At 54.8% G+C, this 12,256-nt stretch overlaps 1 protein-coding gene across 1 annotated transcript; it reads left to right on the top strand.

Annotated features, from left to right (window-relative positions):
• Nucleotides 1–275: 275 nt before the first annotated feature.
• Nucleotides 276–8,111, top strand: Ca4 (carbonic anhydrase 4). Its single transcript, XM_050119587.1, has 8 exons — nucleotides 276–461; nucleotides 4,452–4,505; nucleotides 5,363–5,518; nucleotides 6,080–6,225; nucleotides 6,332–6,418; nucleotides 6,529–6,595; nucleotides 6,707–6,870; nucleotides 7,619–8,111. The coding sequence occupies exons 1-8, from the start codon at nucleotides 407–409 to the stop codon at nucleotides 7,811–7,813; spliced, it is 924 nt and encodes a 307-aa protein (XP_049975544.1). The 5' UTR covers nucleotides 276–406; the 3' UTR covers nucleotides 7,814–8,111.
• Nucleotides 8,112–12,256: the final 4,145 nt, after the last annotated feature.

Below are 12,256 nucleotides of genomic sequence, written 5' to 3'. Positions count from 1 at the left end.
CCCAGCACAGTGGTTAGTGGCAACATGATGGAAGCTACGAATCTGGGAAGACACCCCTGCGGGTCAGGTACCTCAGGATAGCCCATCTGTTCCCGGATCAGGGACCGGAAGCAGGGTGAAAAGACTACACTTCCAAACCCTGGGCACACGAGGTCGGTGAGGGGTCTTTTCACGGCGGATTAAGGTAGTGGGGTAGGCGGGGAGAGGATTCTTTCAGACCTGAGACTGGACGAGGCAAGAAAGGGGAGGCTCCGCCAGGAGGAGGAGCCGCCTCCCACGTCCTGCTGTCGGGGCTCCCTCCCGTCGTGGCTCTGCTATAAAGCCTCAACCGGCATGATCGCGACGCCTCCAGTGGCTTCCTCGGTGCCTGACTCTGTGCTGGGCAGCGTCTTTGCCCTCAAGCACCATGCAGCTGCTTCTTGCTCTGTTGGCGCTGGCTTACGCAGACAGTTCTACCGCAGGTACCCTTGGGTGACCCTCTACGCCCCCAGCCCCGCTCCCCGTGTCAGCGTGCTCCCGCTGTGCATGGTTCGGGCAGGGAACCATGAGGGTGCAGCGGACCTGGCTATACGTGAGCATGGGCGCCTACACGTGTCCGCGGGCGGCTGCGGGGGAGCGTGTGCCCGCATGTGCGCGGCCATATGTGCGCTGCCGAGGGGTGTTCGCGTGGCGGGCGCGCGTTGTGGATCTGTGGTGAGGATGCTTCTCCGACCCGCCCGGATGCACGATCCTTTCCTTACCTTGGTTCTCCTGGGTCTCCCCCTGGGTGGCGAGTGGCCGTCTGACCTGCAGGGACTCTGAGCCAGTAGCTGTTGCCCGCCCAGAACAAGCGCAGGAGGTTGGATGTTTTGGGGTCCCGGCGTTCCCCTCTTCCCACCTTGGGTTCTTCTGAGCTGCAAGCTCCCTTCTCCCCAGCCTCCAGCGCTGGATTGGGAGCCTGGCGGGGGGCATCCCAAGTCCCCGGCCAAGCCGGTCTTTCCGGACAAGGTGATTTTCGTTTAAAGATTAATGGTGAGCACGAGCTCTTAATTATTCTTCTAGGTGGGAGGTAGCGGTAGAGGAGTGTTAATATTTGATAAGGAGCTAAAGGAGATTCTAGAGGCTGGCACCTTCTCTGCTACCCCACAGCTCTTCACAAAGACCCCATCTCTTAGTCCGCGGGCAAGTTTTTCCCTCCAATGGGCCAAACCTCCCTTCCAGAGTTAGGTGTTCTGCCCTTATAATAGAGCAGGGGGAGCAGGGATTGAGGAAGCTCTCGGCGGCAGAGGTGGAAAGAGAATGCTCCCTGCTGCAGGAGGGACTTAGCTTGGAGGATGTAGGGCATCCTACAGCTCCAAAGCTCCTTCCTATGGGGAGAGAAAAGAACAAGTAATAAAACGAGAGAGAGAGAGAGAGAGAGAGAGAGAGAGAGAGAGAGAGAGAGAGAGAGAGAACAAGGTTAGGGTGGATATTTGAAACGACTTAATAGAAAGAAAAATGTTTTTAAATTAATGGGTGCCTCCTAGCCGTTCACCTTGGGTTTTGTCGTTTACAAAGCAGGTATAGTAACTCTGCTCCTGGGTGCTGTTTTAAGGATCATCGGTAAGAGAATTTACACAGTGCCTGTAGGCTCTGGGCAGAAGTACTCCACAGGACGGTCATGAGACTCAACCTACGACCTGGGGCTGTGTAGGCAGGAACCCTCTCAGCTGACCTCTTCACGGGAACTGTTCCAGTTAGAGCGTCAGGACCACTTTCCTTCAGGCTTCACACTGCAGGGATTGGAAAGAGCCCGGGTTGCTCTGCTTAGCGGGAGGAGGTGATAGTTCACTCCTTCAGGGTCCCAGACCCCAGGCTGAGCCGGTGCTGAGACTTTGCCCAGGACACTTGCGTTCTGCTGAGCTGGTTGCTGGAGTCTTCCACCTTCTCTCAGTGTGAGGGTGGGGTGAGCAAGGTCCATTAAAATGACTTCAGTCTTCTCTAGAAGACCTCTGAACCAGGAGCCAAAATCAACCCTTCCTGCCTCAAAAAGTGGAGGGGAGGGGGAAAGCCTATGACTGGGATGGAGAACAGTGGCTCTCCTAGGGACAATGTTTTGTCTCTAACCCCATCTCCGGTCAGGGCTTAGGTAGGACCCAGAGCTGGGATCCTCTATCCTTCCCAGGTCCTTTATCTTGGACATGGCCAGAGGCTCTGAACAGCTTATTCTTTGCAATGGTTGTACCTCAGAAGCAAGTGTGGGAGCCTGAGCTGACTGGTGCCCTGCCACCTGACTGGCTGTAAGATGTCTACCTGACCCCTGGCCTCTGCTTCAATGAGCATCTTGTTTTCTGGCCACCACCTCCTGAAGAGAGGGTAGTTACAAGAGTGTTCAGTCAAGCAGGTCAAAAGTCTCTGTGATTAAGACAATGGAGCAGAGGTCACACTAACCAGGGAGCTGGGGCCAGCGACAGAGGAGGGAAGATTCCTGAGAAGTGCCCAGATGGATTCCCCCTGGGGCAGGGCCTGAGGACTCTGCTCTCTAAATCTGGCCTCCTTCTGGAATAGTTTTCCCGTTGGGCCGCATCTCCTAGGACTCTTCATTGAAGCCTGCTCTACTTCCAGGTCCTCTGAGGGCAGGGCAGACTCAGGAAGTCTGGACCCGCTCCTCTCCTCAAAGTGACTGGCCAGCCCTTCATCTGTCTGAGAGTTTGGGGTAGAGACAGAGCAGGCCTGGAAGGAAGGGGAACAGACTCCGGCTTCAGAGGCACTAGGCCCACCTAGAGAGGGACGGCCACTGCTCACCACCCCAGCGCATCAGCTCGCAGAGAGAGGACCACCATGGGGAAGACCTCGAGTTGTGGCCATGCTAGCTGAGCAGCAGTAATGAACCTTGATCTAGGGCTAGGAAGCTAGAAAATCCAAAGTGGCCACTGGATGCTGCTTTCCTGGAGGACTCCCTCTTGTAGCCTGGAACCTTGTTCCTCCTGGTTACAAAGATTTGTATACTTCCCTCCCCTCCCTGTCTCCATTTCAGGGACAGTCCCCTGCCCAGAATCAGGAAGAGACAGATAGGTCATGGAGGGGCAGAGCTCAGGAACACACACCTATTATCCAAGCCTAGCTGTATAGGGAGATGGTGTCTGACAAAGAAGAAAAAAACAAGGACTGGGTCTATAGCTCAGTGGTGGAGCACTTGCCTGGCATGGGTGAGGTCCTGGGTTTGATTCCTAGCCCTGGAAGAATAATAAAATAAGACAAAACCCTGGAAAGCTCCCAGAGGGAGGGGCTGGTGATGCGGTGTGAGGACTCGGAGCTGAGCCCGCAGCACTTTTCTTAGGAATGTCCTCACCCCTGAATTCTTTCCAGCTCACTCCACGTCTTTTCCTCTCCTGCCTTGGCTTAGTTTTGGCCATCTGCTCGCCCACAGGAGGCCAGGGAGGAGGGGCAGAGTTGTCTGTGAACTTTTCTGAGTATGGGCTGCCTGGAGAAGCCCATACAATCTCTCATTTAATCCTCTCTATGGGTGGGCACGTTGGCTCCATTTCACAGATGATAAAACCAAAGAGAGTAAGTAAGGGACCATCCTTAAACACGGGGCTCCTAAGTCAGAATTCTAACTTTGGATGAAAAGCTTCATTCACCCTGAGGATCTCTCGCTCTCTCTTTCTCTCTCTCTCTCTCTCTCTCTCTCTCTCTCTCTCTCTCTCTCTCTCTGTGTCTTTTTCTCCTGTAGCCCTTATTTTTAGAGCAGATTTAACTTTACAGGAGAAATGCAGAATGCCAGGCTGTGCCGTGCCCCTGCATGGCTCCCTTGGACACTTGATTGCACCGCTATGGCTCTTTGTGCTGCCTTCCTCGGTAACACTGGCCTTAAGGAAGGGCCATCCCCCTGTGGCCTGCATCAGCACCCTCCTTCCCCATCCCCAAGGCAGCCTGCCTGGGAGGCTGGAACCCACTCCATTGTTCCAGAAAGGAGGGTTCTCATCCTTCGCTCTCAACTGAGCCTCCTTTTAGGTTCCGGGCAGGATGCAGGTGGGAAAAGAGGTTGCTGACCCAGGGACAGAGCGAGCAGCTTCAGATAGCCCCCTGAAGATCATGATGGCACTCGGTGTTGCTGACATTCCTACGATGGCTTTGCTGTACTTTGTTTTTTTCCAGACAGGGTTTCTCTGCATAGCCCTGGCTGGCCTGGAACTTGCTCTGTAAATCAGGCTGGCCTGGAACACAAGAGATCTGTTTGCCTCTGCTCCCCCCTTCCCCACCCCAATTGCTGGGATTACAGTGGTGTGCACAGGCCATTCCAATCGCAGCCTTTCCTTTGACAGTTAAGTCTACTTCCCTGAGGACTTCAGTCCCACACTCCAGAAGGCTCCTATCCCCACCCAAGTTTTCACATCAGGGTTTTTTTTTTCCCAGGCTCTGGTCCATGGGGCTGTGGGAACAATTCACACGCACGCCTCGGGTTCACATTCTTCCTTCCTCTGTTCCAGAGGAACACTGGTGCTATGCGATCCAGGCCAAGGAGCCCAACAGCAATTGCAAGGGTGAGTACTGCCCGCCAGCAGCCCCTTCCAACACACGCGCACCTGCACACACGCCCAGCACTCAGTGACTAGGAGACGGCGGATGTCACTGAGGCTGCAGACCCCGGAAACTAAATTAGCAGCACATTTGCTATTTTTTTCCCCACATAATGGAGGCCGAGTCCGGTCAAGCCCTTTGAGGTGGAAGTGGGAGATGGTTCCTAGGAGTTTATTGTTGGAGTGCTGAGTCATCCAGGGTCCTGCATGTGCTAGACAAGAAGCATTTTACCACCGAGCCACACCCCCTTGCCTCCCTGGCACTTTTCCTAACACTGACCAATTTCCCTGTAGCCTACTTTGTTGAGGAACTGCCACTGTCTTGCCCCTACCTAGCTAAATGCTGGCGTTGCCTGTCTGGCTCTCCCTCCCTCCCGTGCCCTAGAGAATGTCTTGCCAGATCCAGGTTCCTTCCGGCACAGCTCTTCCCGGGGGTCGTCCTCCACGGTTTCCAAAGCTGAAAAGGTGTCTCCCCCTCAGGAACTTTTAATCTTCCTGACATTCTCTGGAAACACCTTAGGGGTTCAAGTTCCCACTAAGAAAGCCAGAGTTCAACATCCTAAGGTTACTTGAATCCCAGAGCTCTTAGCCATCCATCAATGGCAAGCCGGCTTCTCCCCAACCCCTCTCTCCGAATCCCCAACCCTCAGCCGCATCAGAGACCCACGCACCTGCCTGTGCCAGCATGCTGGAGGAGGAAGAACGCCAGGGCAGAATTCTGAGACTCATACCCTGTTCCGGACCTCACCAGCGTCCAAAGACCTTGACTCATGTCGCTGGGTCAATGTGCCCTTGACTCTCAGCCCTTTCTGCCCGCTCAGGACCTGACCAATGGACTGGGGACTGTCAGAAGAGCCACCAGTCCCCCATCAACATCGTCACCAAGGAGGCAAAGGTGAACCCCGACCTGAAGCCCTTCACCTTCATTGGCTATGACCAAAAGAAGAGGTTGGAAGTCAAGAACGATGGACACTCAGGTGGGTCTCGTGTGGGCTAGACGGGCAGGCCTAATGGTGAGTCACTCAGGCCTGGAGGTGGGAGGAGCCACCGAGCTTCTAGAAAGGAGGCTCCATCAGCTAGGTGTGTTTTCAGTCATTTCATCAGAACAGGATGGGTGAAGGGAGGGAATGTTCCCGGAAGGAGGGGCCGACCTTTGCGAAAGCACAGAGGCGTGAAACTGCTTGGTTGTTTTGAGTGGGGGAACTGTGAGTAGGAGCAGCTGTGTGGGAAGAGGCCATAGAGGGAAGCCAGGAGGAGATGACCCACGCCCAGAACGGTTCACCAGGGCTGAGGAGTTTGGACGTTATCCTGGGGACGCCAGGTCACCACAGAGGGAGTCAAAACAGAGGCAGGCCCGGGACAGGAGTGCAACTGAGGATGGGTGTAGGGGAGAGCAAGGTGAGCAGGGAGATGGTGTGGCTGCCAGTAAGAGTGCAGGCTGCATTCCCCCGCCCACCTCTCAGGGCCTATGAAGGTGGGTGCTGGCGTAGGCACCGGGAGGCCAGTGTGAGGACTTTGCCCACTCTGGTGTCCCCCAGTGAAAATGATGCTGGGGAACGGAAGCTTCATCACTGGAGGAGACCTGCCTGCACAGTACCAGGCTGTGCAGTTGCACCTGCACTGGTCACAGGATTTGAACAAAGGCTCAGAACACAGCATCGACGGGAAACACTTTGCCATGGAGGTGAGGTGCCTTCGAGCTGGTGCCTGGGCTGGGTTCTGGGTATGGAGCCGCCGTGGGCAGGATGGGTGGTCCAGCTCCCCATACGTCATCCATCCTCACCCCCTAGATGCACATCGTACATGAGAAGGGGACATCCAGCAACGCAGCTGAGGACTCCAAGGACAAGAATGCAGTGTTGGCATTCATGATTGAGGTGGGACTCCCATCCCCTCAAGTCTGGAGGCTGGCTGTCCTCCAGAAAGAGCTGCTTGTCCCCAGCAGCTCCCCAGGACTTCTCTTTAGCTCCTGTCCCTCCCATTCCAGGTGGGAGATGAGGAGAATAAGGCCTTCCAGCCCCTGGTGGAGGCGCTGTCCCGTATCTCCAAACCCAGTGAGTCAGGACTGGGGAGGAGATGGCTTCTTCCCATAATGGAAGGGGCAAAGGTGCTGGGGTAGCAGCTTTCAAGAGTGCCATATGTAAGGGACTTTGTCCCCCACCTAGGTACAAACACCACAGTGAATGAGATCTCCCTGGAGGACATGCTTCCTAAGGAGGAGAAACTGGTTCACTACTTCCGTTACCAGGGCTCGCTGACCACGCCAACCTGTGATGAGACGGTCGTCTGGACTGTGTTCGAGGAGCCCATTAAGCTCCACAAGGACCAGGTACGCAGGCCTAGGGCAAGGTGCATTCTCCCTAAGGAGTCCAGCTCCTTCAAGCCCTCGCTGCTTGCCCCTCAGGTCTCTGGGGTAGGGAGATGGGGATCATTGCATTGGTCCTTGGGTTTCCGCTAGCGGAGACAGGCTGGAGAGAAGGCTGTTTGCCGCTTTCCTGAATAGGGGGCCCTGTGGGAAGTTGTGGAAAGGGTGCCCAGAATAGGCTTCCAGAAAAGTGGGGGAGCTGACTGGTTAGTGTGGGGAACCACTTCCTTAGTGCTATCAGGGAGCCATCCAACAAACAACACTTGAGTCTACAATAGACAGCAGGAAGCCCAAAGGACCAAATCCCTTGGGTTTGCAGCAGTGATTCTCAAAGGGTGACGTCAACATCTTCACCAGTGAGAACTTTCTAGACGTGTCTATTCTTAGGCTCACTCCACTTCTATTGAATCAGATACTCTAGGGCTGGGGTCCCCTGAGCTCCTTCAGCTGAGGCTGAAGGACGGTCACCTTCAAGAGCCACTGTACCACAGCAACAGTGATGCTAACAGGGCTGAGATGGGACTGGTAGAGGAAAGGGAAGCCAACAGAACTCAGCTCCCCACAAACGCCACGTTCTATACTCATGCTAGTCATTCTGAGCCCCCCTCTTCCTTTCTGACATGGCTCCGGCTCCAAGAGGTGACGCCTCTGGCCTGAGGTCACACAAGGAGCATGGCTGCACCTGCTGAGCCGGGTCCCGTCTCTCTCACAGTTCCTGGAATTCTCCAAGCGGCTCTTCTACGATGAAGAACAGAAGTTCGTTATGGAGGACAACGTGAGGCCCTTGCAGAAGCTCGGAGACCGCCAGGTGTTCAGGTCCCACGCCCCAGGACAGCTGCTGGCTTTGCCCCTGCCTACCCTGGTGGTCCCTACACTCACCTGCCTGCTGGCCGGCTTCCTCCAGTGATGGACCGCTTCTGGATATGTGACCTCTTACCTCAGCCTTTAGAGGATACGGCTTCACTTTCCTAGACTTGCAGGTTGGATTTTGGGGATTATTAAAGTATGGGTAGCTGGCCGTGGAGGCACGCACCTTTAATCCTAGCACTGGTGGGGGCAGAGACATGTGGATCTCTGAGACTGAGCCCAGCCTGTTCTCCATAGGGAATTCTAGGCCACCCAGGGTTGGTTACCAAGGGACACCCTGACCTTCAGGCCCTACCCACAACTGAACAAAATAAAATATGCATATATTTTTGGAGAAACCTTTTGTAAGTCTTTTTTTAAACCTCTGAAAATCACCTTGTCCCCTTCACCCCAGTCCTGACAGGACAGGGACCTTAAGGCCCTGGAGATTTCTCCCGAGTAGGTATGACCCTGCCTGAGTATGTGAATTGCTCTATCAATGCACACTCCCTCACGTCTTAGCCTCAGAAAGGCGTTAAAAGGACCTTGGAGTAGCAACACGAAAAAACGTCAGAGGACTTCTGAGCCAGGCTCTTGGGTCAGAGTAAAAGTGGTGGAAACTGAAGCCTAAGAATAGGCTAGGTGAAGGCTACATGTTTGAGCTAGAGTGGAGAATCCTTGAGGTGCTGGGTACCCACCCCTCAGGTGGAGCCTGGAAATGCTGTGGTGGTGATCAGGGATTCATTCATTTGCCCTGGAGCTTGGCAGAGAACTGGGAGGGGATGGGACAAAACAGGGAGATGGCTGGGGTTCTCAGTCCTGGACGTGGACAAAAGACTCACGTTGTTCGAGAGGCCGGAAGGCAGTGACAGAGACTAGGAAGGGCAGCTGCAGTTTCGTGGATGGTCAGGGCCAGGGGCATCTATCTGCAAGGGAAGGAGGCCATCTGGGTTCAGTAACACTCAGGCAGGGAGTGGGGCAGGCTGCCCATCAGGAAGCAGGGGGAGGAAGAACAGAGCATCAGTCAGAGGCGTAGGGAGAGACAGACTGGGTATTTTAGATCCTGGACCACCCGTGGGTTAGCGCCCAGGGCCAGCCAGGATACAGCTCTTCTGTGGCACAGGGTTGCAGAGGCAAAGACAAGGTGGAGCCAATTCCCAGGTTCCCAGGCTCATGTCCAGGGCAGGATCTGCTCCTGGGTCAGGAATAGGTGTGTCAGGTGTCCTCTCGTCATGTCTCTCTTGTGTTTTTTTTCCCAAGGAAGGACAGCAGGGAGAGTGAGTGACAGGAAGAAGGAAAGATGGCAGGCCCCATCCATGGCAATGCTGGGGTTCTTAGCTATGAGAAGTGAGGGCGAGGTCATAGGAGGTCAACAGGAGAGCTAGAGCCAGGCCAGAGCCAGGCTGCTCTGCCTGGGGCCCCGAGGAGAGGCGTGTGTCCCCATAGGAAGGTGTAAACCACTGGGACACATGAGGTGTTTGTCCTGTTGCTGGTAATCTGAGGAGGGTGTCTGGTTGGAGGGGGCAAGGGTCCCAGCACCCCCACTCAGCTAAGCCTGGGGTAGGATGAATGGCCATATACCCCCTACAAACCAGCCTTTTCACTCTCTTTTCTATTTGTGGCCAATAATAAGTACCTTCCTCCTGCTTCACCAATGACCACCCAGCTGGAATGGTGGTGGTATTGTGTAGTCATGGCAACAGCAGGCAGCCTGTGTCAGAAGGGGGTGTGTGGACCAAGCATTCTCTTCTAGTTCCCAGGAAGCCTGCGCGGCAGGCATCTCAGCTGCCTCCTCCCCAGGCTCTGGACTCTGAGGTCAGAACAGCCATTCCTGCACTGGACAACCAACCCCTGCTCCAACCCCTTTCTCTCCCTCACACCCCTCCTGCCATCTCCCTCCCCACTCCCCTGTCCTCCACCTGGCCTTCAGCTAATAAAGTAGCAGCAGAAGCAGAAAGTTCTAGCTCTCTGCAAGTGACCAGAGGAGGTCTGACTTTTCCACTCCTGGTGGAAGGCCCAGGACCTTCTCCTGTCTAGCTGACTCCACAATCAGCCTAGCGGAATTAATGTAGTGGGCTGTGCTCATCCAGGGCTCAGACCAGCTCTGGGCATTCTGGCATCACTCCCTGCGAAGCCGCTCACTGGCTGGCCACCAGGAGTGGGCAGCTTGCTCCCTGGCTTTGGCCCCACACAAGGAGGTTGAGGGGCATTTCTTCCTGTCAGTGAGCGTCTCTGAAGAACAACCTCTTCTGAGTGAACTCACTGGCTCTGTATTGACCCCCATCTGGAGAAGGTGGCCCAAGTGGCTTGTTCCCAGCCTGCTTGGCTCCTGAGGAAGTTCTCCCCAAGGGCATGGGGCCTGCCAGTGCCTCCTTACTTATGAGAGAGGGAGCCTGCTCTGACTGCGCCCCAGCCTTCCTTCCTTTCTCATTCTTCTGCTTAGGTGATGGCACTGGATGCACAACTCCATCCCTGCAGATGTGTGCTTCCCTGCAGATGTGTGCTTCCCTGCAGATGTGTGCTTCCCTGCAGATGTGTGCTTCCCTGCAGATGCCAGCCTGGGGAAGCACAAAGGCCCCAGCCAGATCTCTCTGAGCTCCACTGTTCCTTTTCTGGAAGGTTCCCAGCACAGACTATGAAGAATGTTTATTGAACCCCTACTATGTGCTGACTGTGGGACTCTACTGTTTTCTGCAGTACAGAGGGGAAGAAACCTATGAGACCCTGGGGTCACAGCCTGGGGTCACAGCCTGAGGTCAGACCCTGGGGTCACAGCCTGGGGTCACAGCCTGGGGTCAGACCCTGAGGTCAGACCCTGGGGTCACAGCCTATGGTCACTCTGTGCTTCCTGAAGTTCCCATAGTAAACTTTCTTCATCAGAGACATCCAGGAAGACAGGCCACTCTGAGGGACAGGGTGGGGTCTGCCGTCCCCTTTCCCACCCTATTTCCAGTGGCTGCTTCGATTCCCAAGGGGCCACCTCTCCTTCCCTGTGTTTAGGTCTGGCATCCCGGTAGGAGCAAGGGGGCTAAAAATACTCTCCCATGTGTTTAGATGATTCCTGGAGAATAAACTTCCCCATCTTGGCTCTCACTTTGCACTCTTGCTGGCCCTGCTTCCTGTGGCTCTGATCTGACCGTGTGGGAGGGGAGAGGAAGGTAGGAGTGGAGGGAGGGTCATGGGGGGGTGGAAGAGCTCCCAGTGAGTGTGGACTGGGAAGGCTGCTTGGTCACCTGGATGGAGACCATCACTGTGAACGGTTCTCCAGTGTGAGGCAACCCGTAGGTGCCAAACTTATATGTGCACTTGTTGGGAAGAGGCAAAGAAGTTCATGGCCCAGCTGGCAGGGTTCCAGGCTTCCTTTGCAGCTTCGAGTTATCCATTCGCAGATGGGTCTGAGCTTGGCCCTCTTGTCTAAGTGACCTCACTGTCCCAGGGCTTCTGCTGCAGACCCTGGGAGGAAGGCCACGCCTATCTCTGTGGGTGGAGCATGGGCCCCAGACCTTCAGCCCCACACAAGTCTCAGCCGCTTTGTTTGTTTATCAGAGTAGGGACAAAGACTTGACCTCCTGTGATGAAGGAGAGGCTGAGGTGGCGCCTGCCTAGTCGGGGGCCCTGGGAGGGGCTTCCTCTGGAAGGGAGCAGGACAGATAAGTCCCAAGCTGGTTCCTTCCCATGATCCTGTTTGGGGACCCGGCACACCGGAAGGGTTGTTGAGTATATATCGGAACAGTCTACTTTCAACAAGATCTAATCTCCCAACAAACACTACTTTATCTTTCAGTTTAGAGACCGAGGGACCAGGCCATTCCTTTACCCTTCCCAGTCACAGGCCAGATACAGGGAAGACAGTATGGGAGCAGATTGTGGACCCCTAGGCCCAGAGACACACAGACCCAGGGTAGAATCCTTTTCTACTGAGAACTAACCAGGGGCTTTGATAATTTAAGTCACCGGAACCTCGGTTTCCTTGTCTATAAAATGGGGATGATGGGAACTGTGGAGACCGTTCTGACAGCATTTACCTTAGAGTTTGCTGCAAAGATAAAGTATAACACCTGAGCAAGAGAATATGTTCAGTACTGCAATTGTTACCGTTCTTTTTAGAGAGAGCACTGACGCAGGCAGCCTCACAGCCCGGACTTCTGGGGAGCTGGGCTTCTGGGGGGCAACCAGAAGCAACAGGTGACTGCTGTCTGGTGCTCCTCTCCCTTCATGGAAGACACAACAAAGGCCTTGTGAAGCCACTCTCCACTGAAGACAGGGACACGCGGTGTCTACTGAGGCCAGCTGCCTTAGCCCAGTCTTGATCAGCTTTCACCCTGTGCCTCAGGGGATAGGTTTGTTGGGTGTCAAGGATGGCATCTGGCTGAGCCTACATCTCTGACAGGAAAGTGTTGGCTATCTGGGCCCCAGCTGCTTTCTCACTGTGGGATTTGGCAGACTGGGGCTCCACTGCTGTCTTCCTTTGTGCTTTTTTTTTTTTTTTTTTTTTTTTTTTTTT

This window comes from Alexandromys fortis, unplaced genomic scaffold, assembly GCF_014885135.2.
Source record: "Alexandromys fortis isolate MF-2015 unplaced genomic scaffold, M_Fortis_MF-2015_v1.1 scaffold_173, whole genome shotgun sequence".
Taxonomy (NCBI): Eukaryota; Metazoa; Chordata; class Mammalia; order Rodentia; family Cricetidae; genus Alexandromys; species Alexandromys fortis.
The sequence above is the reverse complement of the archived record's forward strand: the minus strand, read 5'-3'. Positions and strand labels throughout refer to the sequence as shown.